The sequence below is a fragment of the Seriola lalandi genome, unplaced genomic scaffold, assembly GCF_002814215.2.
Source record: "Seriola lalandi dorsalis isolate HSWRI2012SDOR001 ecotype SW California unplaced genomic scaffold, Sedor1 jcf7180002054959, whole genome shotgun sequence".
NCBI lineage: Eukaryota > Metazoa > Chordata > Actinopteri > Carangiformes > Carangidae > Seriola > Seriola lalandi.
The window spans coordinates 423,755-437,173 of NW_019525510.1; the positions used below are offsets into that span (position 1 = coordinate 423,755).

The window sequence follows — 13,419 nt, forward strand, 5'->3', positions numbered from 1 at the left end:
CACCCCCACCCCAAACCCACAACACACACACGCACATGCACACACACAAACACACACACACACACACACAACTACAAGGAGGGAGATTTGTAAGAGAATATAATGCATGCACAGACACACACTCTCATTGTGTACAGCTTCAAGTAATTAAAGTCCAAATAAACAAACATAGATTTAGAGGCCTTTGAATGAAGTGTGCACTCGACTGGGTCTGTTGGGGGAGTGATGCGTGGAGGGAGAGGCCCCTCACAGGCCTGAGTCATACCAGGATGACACTGAACCACAAGGTCAAGAGGAGGCCCCATGACAAAAGACGTCCAACTCCGTGCCCCATTAATGAACGAAACAAAGCAAAAGGACATGGCCCAAAAATCAACTCGCACGCAACAAAATCTTAAGTGTCCATTAATGGCAAATTCAAGTCAATTAGAATTTAGCACTTTATTTATCCCTCTGAGGGCAATTCAAGGTAAGTGCGTAGGACACAACAGGGGAGCGAAGCAAACGTTGTGAAGAAGGCAGTTATGCAGTTATACCTTTGTATACTGTTTAACACTAGCAAAAAAAAGTGTGTACATAATTATTTATATCCAGCCAGCCCGTAGTCACTAATCAGATAAGTTGTATTCCGAGCGGATGCTGATGCTTACGTACTCTGTCGAGTTGTTCTCTTGTGTCAAACATCGCCTTACCTGGATGAGATGTGAAGGTACAGTAACTACTGCAACTGACAGTGATGACCTCAGCAGAGCACGCAGTCCATAGAGAAAGGTAGTGAGGGCGTGGCGGTGTCTAGGGTTGTCATGGCAACTCAGGTCATCACCCCAAAGAGCTGAGCCAAGAGAGTGAAGCCCAATGCGCAGGATGTTACGTGACTTTGACTATAAGAAAAAAACAAGCAAAAAGAAGGGGTCAGGAAGATTTCAAATGTGTTAAGAGTCATGGACATATGCAGTATTCTCTTGAAGCACAGCCACAGATCATACTAAAGCAACGATACAGTTTGATTTAACTCAAGTTCACGGAGTGCATTTGAAGATTAAAGGAGAACTGCTTTTGAAGTATTTCAGAAAGGTGCTGCTGTCTTGGGTAGTATTCTCAAACTCTGGGGGAGAGCGACTGGACAGTCTGCTCACCAGCACAGACGATCGGAACACAGTGCCCAAACGTGACTGGACACAACTGCCCAATCACAGAGGCCATCTGACACACGCACAATGGACCTGTCAGACAGGCTTCCAATATGGCTGCCACCCAGAAACCCCAGCACATTCTTGGCACCACAGCGATGCTCTGCAGCCAAGGGGGCCTGGGTAAGGGTGGAGTGCCTTCCCTTGAAACCCCCCACCCCACCACAAGAGATCAACGGTAACCCACTCTCATGAAGACAGAGAGAAAGTGGCCAAACAGTGGTGGGATATATATCACTGAAACTGAGAGAATGGAGGAGCCTGTCCAAACTGTGAGAGGTTTTTAACCTTTAGTACAATTGCCTTTTATTTGGGTTTTCTTCGGGATGGCTCCTGATTACTGAGGTGAGAGCCAAGAGTGATTAACAAAGCTTGGCCTAAAATCTGCTCACTTTTTCCTTTTTTCCAGCCTCTCTTTTATCCCTCCCCCTCCATTATCTCGACCCTCCCAAAATCTCCTCCGCCCAACTCCCCATTGCTTCCTCTCCCAACAGTATGACCTAAGCTTCGTTTGGATCTGGATCAGAATCACAAGCATCTAAGAAAAATAAACCCCATTGTTTCTGGGAGTTTTTCACAGTTGGCTCATAGTTTCCCAAGGCAGTACTCTCAAATTGTATTCTATGTTCATCCTCTTCTACATATTTAACATCAGTGCTGAATTTCTATACCTTAGTATACTTAAATATTAGTGCGGTGTGCGTGTGCGTGCGTGTGTGTGTGTGTGTGTGTGTGTGTGTGTGTGTGTGTGTGTGTGTACGCCTTTGTCATTATTTGATTGGAGCTTTCTTTGTTTAGCAGACGTTGCCTACATACAGTAGGTTTTAGGGGCACAGAATTAGAAATCTGTTTCTATGTGCGCAGCCCATCAGGGGGGAACTGTGGTAACATGACTGTTGCTGTGGCAACATCAGGAGGAGAGGCCAAACTTAACTCCTATAGTTTAGCCTATAGAAAAAGGAGGGAACCGTGCCAGTAGAATCCAGCCAAGGACCAGAGGCCAGCCATATAGACTACAGCCAGCCTGGGACCACAACCTAATCACCAGCCAGTCTCAGCGGAGACTCACTGTCCTGCTGCCACTCCTGTCTCACTCATCTCAAAAGACTCTAACATATATGTTCAGGAAGACAAAACATTGCTCAAATCTGTTATTTACATAACACATTCTATATTTATATGAAATCTGCATCTTGTTAAAAATCCTTGATGGCAGATTAACAAATAAACGCATACACACTAACTATCACCCATACTGGGCATTCTTGTGCCAGTGCCCATGTCGCTCTGTGCCGGTCTGCATTCCTGGACTGTGCCAACAGCATGTCAGGCGGCCACACTGCTTTAATGATGTCAGCAGTTAATCTGGTGTGTGAGTGACAGCGCTCGGGGAGGGAGGGTAGGGGGTACTGGAGGTAAATCCTGTGTGTGAGTGACAGGGGGAGAGGTGGCTCCAGGTGACGAGCAGAGGGGTCACCGAATGTAGGTGAACACACACACACACATAAACGGCGTATATGTGTGTATATATATATACATACACACACACACACACATAAAATATATATATATATATATATATATATATATATATATATATATATATATACACATACATACATACATACATACATATATACAGACACACACATGTATATGCAGGCATATCACACTGTTAACAAAAATACACTTGGCCCTGTGGAAAACATAAATAGGAATGCCAAGAGAGACAGATGGGGTCATGGATGTTTCTGGCATACTGTAGACGACTGATGATTATTAAGAGGATATGTGTCAAAGGTAAGACACACACAGCTGGGACACACACAGGTGAGGCCAACCCAAGCAGGTGAAAGAGAGGCAAACAGACTCAAGAGAAGTAGTGATTGGAATGTATCTTGTCACAGGTGCAGATCTAGTATCCCCATTTTTCTTTTTGAAAATGCTCCTTTTATGCAAATCACACATTATAACTGAAATGCATAATAATTTGACTGGGCTCAAAGTGAGGATACAAGCAGATATTTGCAATCTGATACACATAAGTACAAGCAAGTCAAAGAGTTCACCTTTAATGACATTCAGTGAATGTAGAAAGAAATGCATACCTGCCTTTTGTGTTGCTTCACTGTCAGCGGCAGCTTATGACATGCCTGTTTCATTTCAGCAATGTTTTTTGTCAAAACCACAAACAAATCCACAAATTCTGAGAGGCAAATTGTACAACAAGTTGGACTGATAAGTACTTTTTGTTACTAATGTAGAGTCAAATAAATAAACAAAACACTTTTAACCCTCCACTTCAACTCAATTGGTTGAACTGGATGAGAGATGATAAAACTTAACATGAAGGGAATGGTGGCCTGAAGTGAACAGTATTACTTGTTCAGTTGCTTTGGCTGCTGTTTTAGCCACAGATGCATACACACACAGTCACTGTACGATGGCTGTTTGTTAATAATTGGAGATACTACAAATTTCAATAAAGTTGTAGTTGCAGAAAATATGTGACAGAAACCTCTGAATCCAGGCTAAAATTAAAGGAAATGCAAAACAGTCATTCAATTCTACTTCTTACCATGGGGGCTGCTACTTCAAAGCCCTCCCTGTGTATGACCTCTTGGAGTGACTTCAACAGCGAAGAGTAGGACTCGAGCATTGGACTGGAGAGAGAACAGGACAGAGAAAAGAGGGGACACCATGGAGGAGACAACCAGAGAGAGAGAACACAGAAGGGTTACTTTGGGGGTGTAAACTGTAAATGAAACCATTTTGATAAAACTGGGCCAAGCTTATCATCGCAGTAGCTTAATCCTCCATGACTGCAGCATGTTCCTCCTGACTGTGCTTTTCTGGAGCCACTGAAGCAGACAGATGATCCATATCAAGAGATCCAATTAATTTATTTGGTTGATTAAATTACAACATGACTGGTTCTCTGTCAGCTCCCTGAGGATCTGATTGTGCCGAGACAGACAGACAGATGAGACACGCGTATGCACAAACATACACACAATAAAGACGATAAGTGAGAAGGAGGGGGGGGGATTAATGGGCTGATATCTAAAATTAACAGGGAACAGCATTTTGGTGTTTAATCAGGGGTAAGATGTGCACCACTGACAAAGGGCATACAGTACCATCGGAGCAACATTTAGCAACAGTCAACGGATGGATTGCTGCTGAGCCCACCATGTGCCTATAGGATGGCCGATAGGAATGTTAACCCCATGTTTTTACACAGGACCCTCCACTTAAGAATGCCCGACCATTGTAATGACCACTCTGTAGTGAGTCACAGTGGGCTGCTATGTCAGTTGTCAATTCGACCTGCGGGCTACAAAAGCTGATACACATAGATTGGTCACACGCCAATAGCCCTGCATAAAGAACAGTAATACACACTTGTGTTGATTACACTTGCGCCAAGTATATCCATGTACTCTATTTCAGTTATTCAATCCAACAATGGTGCCTCCTGACCCCGCTGGGGCTAATGATAGAGCTGGTTTGGGGAAAAAGGGACACCTACCCTCCTTGGCCTCTCTGCCCATGCCCCTGCTCTGAGGTAGGGGGCTGGGATGGTTTGACAAGTAGTTGAGCAGGAGGTTGCCTCTGGTTGGCAGCCATTGTACACGGCATCATTGTGTTTTTAGCTACCCCTACAGAGCACCCCTTATTCAGGTACCAAAAAGGTCTAGGTGCTTAGCTACGGGGTCTAGTGCGTTGGCTAATTAGGATCATACACAGGGAGGCTTCTTTATCTCAGTGTTCCTCTTTCAGCGAGGGAAGAAAGGAGGAGAGAAGGAGGATGCTTGGTCTTAAACAACAGGATCTGTATCACCTAGAGAGCAATTTGTGCCAATTATGCCTTCAAGTGAAACGGAGCAATTTAACAGCCAGGGTATCAACATGGGGCTGTGGACACGTGCAAGGGGGAGTAGCCCGCTTAGGAGTTTGTGTGGTACATGTGCGTTTGTAATGTGCCGGGTGGTGTGTGTGTGTGTGTGTGTGTGTGTGTGTGTGTGTGTGTGTGTGTGTGTGTGTGTGTGTGCGCGTGTGTGCGCGTGTGTATGTTTGTGTGTCAGTTTTGAGGCGGGGCTGAGGGCACAATGGTGCAGTGCAGGGGTAGTTTCCTGCTGTCAAAATGTCTGTGAGATCTATAACTGATTCAGACGCCACATCGGCACAACACTGTCACTCTTACTCAGTAGATCGCCACGAAACACTGCTAACATCCATGGAGAAGATATTTTGTTATTTTATTTGTTCTCTATTAATAAGCATCATTATGTTGTGAGCTGATATTCAGCAAAATAGCGCATGCTGCACACTTCATGGTGAACACTTTTGAAAATTTATATTTTAAGCTGAATATCCACGGCATTTAATGTGTTTGCATGGGTGCGCCATTAAACAGCCTCTGTTTGCTGAAATAAAGGAAGAGGGATTCTATAAAGCCTCCTCCACATCCTCTGTGCTCCAGATTGCTGTATTTACCCAGAGTGTGTGAGTGGGCCTTCGTGTGCCCTTGTGTGTTCAGCAGCACTCTCTGAGTAAAGAGCCTGCATGACCTCTGAACCCTAAGTACACTCAATGCAGGAGAAATCAAACAGACGCTGAGCAAATAAGGCTCTTATTTGAATAGACATACACAACCTTGAATTGAGTATGTAACCTCGAAGGGTGAATGACGTCGGCCATTGGGAAACTACTCAGAATAGGGGTGAGACCAGGTTGATTTTAACTGATTTGTATCAAAAAATAGTGAAAGGGTAATAATAATGAATGAGTCAGTATTTTGAGTTAATTTTAAAAAATGCTGTTTTGTTGAAACCCAATATTCAAAGTGAATATGATGGAAACTGCATGCTTTAAGTTCTTACGCAGACATGCAAAATGTTAAATGTAAAAAAAAAATCTGGGGTGATTTCAGCTTTCTATTTTTTTATATTTTGAAGCAATTCAATGAATCTCAATAACTATCGATACAAATGTAATAAATAGTATTGTTTTTCTGCAGCCAGAGGTAATGAATGCACACGGTTTATTAGAGCTGAAACAATTAATCAATTAGGTTACTGCTAGAAAACTAGTTGTCATTTTCAAGCAAAAATGCTGCACATTACCTGGTTCCAGCTGGCTAAGATGTGAGTATTTGCTATTTTAAATTGCAGTAAATAAGATACGTTTAGTTTTTGGACTGTTCGACTACATACTGTGACTCCGGCTCTTCGGACTCCTGTGATGGGCTTTTTTCTTTTTTTCTTTCTTTTTTTTTTTTTTTTACAATTTCTTGGACATTTTAAAACAATTAATTAACAAAAGAGACAGGATTCATTAATAATGAAAACAAGTGTTAGTTGCAGCCCTATAGTTTATTAAAGTCTTACAAACGTGTATTGGGGAGAGCTCAATCTAGAATTTCTTCCTCTCAGGACAATTTTTCTCTAATGCAAATGCTGGTTGCAAGGCTTATATAGCATGTGCTCTTTAAATTATGTTGTCTGTCTGCATTGTTGGTTCACCTGTATTCTGTGAACGATGCCATGTTTGCTTAACAATGCTCTGTGGATGATGTCTTATTTGTGTAACTGTGTTTTGTGGACGATGTCGTGTTTGTGTGCTAGTGTTCTGCAGATGGTGTCTCATTGGTTTCCATGCGTTCTGTGGATGATGTCTTGTCGTTTTACCTGTGTGTGGGTGATGACTGGGTGGGATGTTCAGGAAGGTAGAAGCGGTGGCACTTGGCTGCCTGGCGAATTTCTGGCTCCATCGTCTTGGACACGTCATAGTAGTGCCCGAACCGAGAGGAGGATGCCAGGGCACTCTGAAGAGGTCAAAAAGTCAAACTCGTGGTAAAGAATATGTACACTAAAGCCCTTTAATGAAAGAGCATTTTAAATTATATTTGACACTACTGCCTGCTTCCAGATCTGTACAACAACTGGTGTGCATTTAACTCATTTCAGATGACAATAGAGCAATTCATGAGAAAAATAATCTTATTTGTGTTTCTAACATGTTAAATGAGTGTGCTCTGCAATACTATGATAATGCAATTGCATTGTTTATGGGTCATTCCTCAACATTCCTACAGCAGAGAAGTTAAATAACCACTACGACCACGCTCTTAATCATTTCTTCACATAAATGTCCACTTCTGACTGTGAAAGCAAACGTGTCAGGGACGCAGGGGAAGGCGGATGTTTTCCTGCAGCTGAAAGAGAGAGTTTTAGCTCTTCTCTCTCAGTGAAACCAGGGATTCCATTGTTAGAGGGGCCCTTAATCTACTCCTAATCTGGATTAGGGCCCCCGGTGTGTCCCTCTCCTGGCGGGACGAGGGGGTCAGCAGGGCAGGGGGGTCAGGGGCTCATCTTCTCTTTGTGAGCTAGGCAACCCGCTTAGCGTTCCATCCTCGCCCTGACGGCCTCACCTTTGATCTGATGTCTTCATCGAGAGAACGACACAGTGGGCTGTGCCAGGAGAGGTGTGTGTAAGGGGAAAGTAAGCGTTGACTCTGGGGGTGAATTTGAGATGCAAATCCTCTGGTGGGGCTTACTAGTGGTTTGTAAAGACGATTTTACAGAGGAAGGGGGAGAGGTGAGGAAAGGAGACAGATATAAAGAAGTTTCCAGGGAGAGAGAAAGAGGGAGAGGATCCCCTGGGACACACTGTGTGCTGTTAATCCACATAGCGATATGGATTATAGACCGAAGGGGGGAAACTGCAGAGAAGAAGAAGGGGAGGGTCACCTCTCCTCAAAGCGGAAGAAAGAGTGTAGAGCTGCCGACCCTAGCAGGGGGAAAGGCAGGGATTTGGGGAAAGACAGAGGAGCAGGTCTGGGTCATAGGGTTGAGCGAGCAGACATGTCAATGCAGAAGCTGCAAAGTACCCTTGTTTCCCAGGCTAAGCAGGGGTGCACGCGTGTGTGTATGTGTGTATATGTGAGTTGGGGACCAGTGAAAAGCCTACCTATTGCCAGCTAAGTGTGAGTAATCTGGTCGAGCTCTGAAAGGAAAGGCTGAGGCCTTATTCACTCCACAAAGGAGTTTAGAAGCTGATGGATTTAGTGGTGGAGACAATTGCCAAACCACTATGACCAGAGAGCCAGTGCTGTTATTTCTCATACCATCAATAGGAAAGTAACAAGTTGGATTTTGAATAAAAGTAGCATGATCACACTATTGTACCATACACTGTAATGAAAATAAACTGCTATTATTATAATTAACAGACAATTTAAATTTTCATTTGATCACCTGATTACCTGTACTTTTGGAAGATTCTGATAACGCCAAGCAATCTTCATGGCATCCAAACTGTCCTGAGGTTCACAAGACAGCCTGGGCTGCTCTGCTGGTTTGTGGATAGCAACATCGTCCAAGATGGGGGCCGGGAGTTCCTGTATAAAATCATACAGTGAACACAATACATTCAAATATGCTAAGTCTAACTGGTCAAACAGACATTTAATTTTCCTCACTGTTGCTGCTGCCATGGCATTGCAAGACAGTACAGTCATGCTCATCCTTTTAGGTGCACAACAATGTTGGCTTTATGTTTTCCTAAAAGTCATGTAAATGAAAACAAGCCTGGGTTTCTTAATTGTGGCAAAATAATTAAGACAAGAAGTGAATCCTCATTACTTTTTTCACAAGAGCAAACGTGCATGACAAAGAGTTCAGATGGGAAAAGTATTGTTGTGGCAGCAGCGCAGAGGGATGATCCTTGAAGCAGCGTATCCCTGTATCAAAAATAATTAGATCTGGTATAGACAAAAATTGAAACTGAAATAAATCAAAGTTTCTAAAGCAGAACTGTAAACTATTTGTAAAATTGAGACTCCAAAAACTCTCTCATAAGAGAGCCTGTTCTTTCACTGTGCAACCAGCACCAAGAGTTTCTAAAAAAGTGTCAAGCAAAACACAACAAAAGAATCTTTCCAGCTTTTGGTTAAAAAAAACGTAGCAGAATTGTGTGCTAAATCTGATTGATTAGCTGATGCAAGTAAACACAGGTTTTTAAGTAGCAGAGGTGTTGCGCTGCATGTGAACGCGTTCTCCAATTTCCTGCTTTAACTTGATTTCTGCAAGTAAGCTGGTTTCTTGTGCGCATGTTATTGTAATGCATTAAGTACAACCATAGCATCTGAAGATTAGCATACTGTGAATGTAGCTGTGAAAACACTAAATGATGTGATATATCCCCATTGGGAGCCCCCGTCTCTTAATAAGCCTTTGATATGTAAAGAGAGGGTGAGGCTGTGACCCCTCCCACTATCAATCAGTGGGAGAGGCCCTCCTCCTGTATGCTGGGTGGCAGTCAGCTTCTGGGGCTACAGCTCTCTTCACAGAGTGATGCATCGGGAAACGTTTCAACAATGCGACAACCATGCCACCCTCGACCTTTCAGATATCCTCACTGACCCTGATACAGCTCTGGCAGACCTGAACGCCCACATCATGGTCTGATCAGCGTGAACCAGGCTAAATACTGTACATTGGTAGGTGATTAATACACTGTGACAAATAACTACCTCTAAAAGTAGGCTGACCATTTCCAACATCTTCTGATGACTAAAGAATAAAGAAAAGTTTAAAAAAAAAAAAAAAAGAAATTCTTCTTGACAGTACAGCAGTGGTATAGGGCTGATGCTGCACTAGACACATTGAGGCCATCGTAGCTTCTTTGTGGATGGTTTGTCAGGACTTGTTGCTTGGAAAATAATCATACCTTGATTTATAACAGAATTCCTTCTGAAAAGTTTACAGAATAGATGACACCTCATCTCATACCTGTAAGATGTCATCAGGGTTATCTTGAGCTGCCGCCACAAAAAGTTCATGTCGACAGACCACTCCTTCCGCCAAGAAGTACTTTAAGATCATACGAGAGTAGCTATCATATCGGTCCTCCTCTAAAAAAAGAAACAAAAGACAACAGCAATCAGAATTATATTATTATTATATTATTCAGAGTATGAATGAAAAAAATAAACATACACAAGAAACTGTAATATAGTGCCATAATGATAGAACTGTCAGAAAGGCCAGAGGAAAGGATTTAATGATAAAGTAGGTAAAACATCTTCCCTATCAAAGATATATCAACCTAATGTCTATCATTAGATCTTGTCGCATTCTGTCCGTTCTTTCAGATACCACAGATCCAGTAGTTCATGACCACATCACAGCTGCTGACTGTAATTGATGTAAGGACCGCATTCGGGCTACCTTTTGTAGGGAACAGATGAACAGCATTTGACATGGCACAGAAACAGAGGTGTGACTGTGTGATCTGACTATCAAAATGGAGATGACATCTTCAGCTCCCTTGTTAGGGTCTTAACATTATTCTTGTCCACTTTCACCTATCATTTCCCAAACCAGCAGCGGAGGTGAGAGGGAGGCACCTGTCTTAAGCACTCGCCTGTGCCCTTGAACGCAAAGGTACCTCAGCTGTCCGGACAACCGTCTGGAGGAGGCAATATAGAATAAGATAGTGCCTATCCTCAAAATCCTTCCTGACATCTGGCTCACTTGAATCTCTGCTTTTTTGTGTGAATTCTGTTGGCAATGGCATCCATTCATTATTATGTTTCTAGTCTCAGTCACATCAGGTTTATTTATTATCACAAAAGTAGGTTAAAAGGAATATACAAGTTATAAGAAGGACAAGCAGAGGGTAATTCTCCACTTGGAATGATGACACTACAGATGCCTTTTAATGCATTTAAGACACACTTGTGTCTCAGGCATTAAATGGACTGACAGCTAATTGTAAACACTGAACATAATTCCCCAAAGGTAGCCTTTCTCTGTGCACACAAAGCAGCCACCACACCCCAAATCCACAAAAAAAAAAAGCCTGCATCATCACCATGAAACCCCCCTGAGCAGGGCACATAACTCTACCCAGCATGCTACTGCTGCTTCCTGTCACAATCACCATTTTGTAAAGATTTCATAGGCCTCTCCACACAATGACAAACAGTGGGCACAAGGACAAAGGCAGCAGTGACAGTTTAAGGTAATGGGCATACAGCTGACAGCTTGGGAATGACATCCTGACGTGTCATCCTCGAACATCCGGAGAATTTCCCCCTCCCACGTTCCCGGTCTATGTCCTCACCTACGGACTTAGGATGGCCCAGGAAATTCCATGGCTCTTCAATTTGTTGTCGGTGGGGCTCCCTGTTCTCTTATTGATGGGTTTCTAGGTCAGCAGGCCTTTGTGGCTTTCAGCAGGCCCCACAAAGACTCCCAGATGGGCCCTCTCAAGATGGGGCCTATTGTGGTTGTGTTTCTATGGGAGCCTTACAAATGGAACCTCCAGGAGTCATTAGGCTGTTGAGGCGGGGGGTAAGGGGAGGGGGCAGGAGGTGTCGGGGTATAGGAGCAACAGGGGGTGGGGGACGGTCATATCTTTGAGGTAGATCAGTCACTATGGACAGTCATGTGATGATTTTCTTCTCGGTTTTTTTTTTGTTTGTTTTTTTTTTTTGCTTATTCTGAGTTAGGTTTGGCAAAGGGGGGGAAACACCTCTGTTTCATTCGCCTTTGAACAGAGGAGTGGGAGTGTAAGAGTCCTGAATCATATCTGCTAAAGCTGCAGGGGGAGGAGACAAAATATCTAGGTCAGAGTGTTTTCCCCTGTGTATGAGTCTTTGGTCTATGAAGCACTAATTTTTATACTGAGCAGCTCAATGGCCGTACTGCAGGTAAACAAATAATCACTTAATCAAAAAAGGATCTGAACTTTAAAATAAACACTGATACGAAAGGTGGTTTTATCAGTTTAATTGCCAACTGACAGCATTTGTCAAGCCTGATATAGTGCATATGTCATATCTCTAAACCTTTCACTTGTGTGACTGCAGTTTCTTACGTTATCTTTTTTTTACCAATGCACCTGTCATTTGTAGACAGATGTCTTTGCATCTCTGGAGCTCTGCTGGGTCTCCAAGAGGTGTATAATTTTGCTCATCACATGTGGAAGACTGAATTTCAAAACCTCTTCTACAGCTGAAAAATATCTCCAATTACTTTATTTTATCCCGTAGTCTTATTGTTACAGCTTCTCTTAGCTTTTAATTTAAAAATGTTTTTTTTTATACTGAGCAGCACCTCCACTTCAGTTGTCTTATTGTGTTTTTTGTCTTTATGTTTTATGCTAAAAGTACTTTCCTGCTGTAGGGCGTATGGATCTGATCTACAGTAAACTGAAATAACTGGCATGTAACTTAATATAATCTACCTTTATGGGCCGTCTGCAATTGTGATTAAGTAACGTCAAGGTTATTGTACTTTTCGTTGCATACTGAAATTGTTTTGCATACACCCTGTATGTATATTCTCACTGTATCCCTTGTAGTTATACTTGAGCTTAAATATGTTTTACTGTCTAACTATTTTGTTTGAGTTGAGTAATACTTAGTTTGTCGGTAAAATAATTATGGAAACTACTTTCAAGACACTTGTTAGTTTTCTACATCACCATTAAAACTGTGCTCAAAACTCATGATATATCTTATTGAAAATGCACCTCACACTGAAATATTAAAATGTAAAACAATTAGGCCAAATTTAATAGTAACTATTATGGGTGCACTGACAGAAAAATGCATTCTCTTAAACTAACTAATGGAATGAAACCATACATGGTCAACATAATAAGAGCTGCAAAGCTTTGTTCCTTCCTTGTTCCAACAAAAACACAAGAGATGAGAGATCTTCAGACAGAAGCCATACTGGGCTGATCCCCCTCTGGTTGACAAATCAGGATGGACAGCTCAAGACACTTCAAAGGCAGACAACGACCAGTCTGATAATTTTATGTGTGTCTCACAAACAGGCCATCACGGCTAAAGGGGCAGACTGTAGGAGACGACTGCCTGAAACAAACACAAACAAACACACACTCCAAACTCCCCCGATCCCACCCACCCACATAACAAAACAGACACACAGACGGCACAAAGTGCGCACACACACACGCACGCACGCACGCACACACACACACACACCACTCTTTCAGAGGCAAACACAAGAGAGCGCACACACGCATTTCACCTTTACTGTGTCTCTCATTACCAGATGAAACCAACCGTACATTGATTCACAAAATGGAAGGGAAGAACGCATTAGTGTGTAATCACTGACTCCTGCATCGATTGGGGGGATGAATTAAAGGGCAAAGCAATATCATCAGTTGGTATAGGCCTTGG

The 13,419-nt window shown here is 42.7% G+C and overlaps 1 protein-coding gene across 1 annotated transcript in view; it reads right to left on the bottom strand.

The window, feature by feature from the left end:
- The window catches only part of elp4 (elongator acetyltransferase complex subunit 4), a 53,230-nt gene that overhangs the window by 36,854 nt on the left and 2,957 nt on the right, over positions 1-13,419 (bottom strand). The window contains exons 3-7 of the mRNA XM_023395233.2: positions 9,989-10,110; positions 8,461-8,595; positions 6,884-7,020; positions 3,769-3,853; positions 693-881 (exon numbers count right to left, since the gene is read on the bottom strand). Coding sequence (XP_023251001.1) covers positions 693-881; positions 3,769-3,853; positions 6,884-7,020; positions 8,461-8,595; positions 9,989-10,110 — 668 coding nt within the window. The remainder of the gene's footprint in view (positions 1-692; positions 882-3,768; positions 3,854-6,883; positions 7,021-8,460; positions 8,596-9,988; positions 10,111-13,419) is intronic.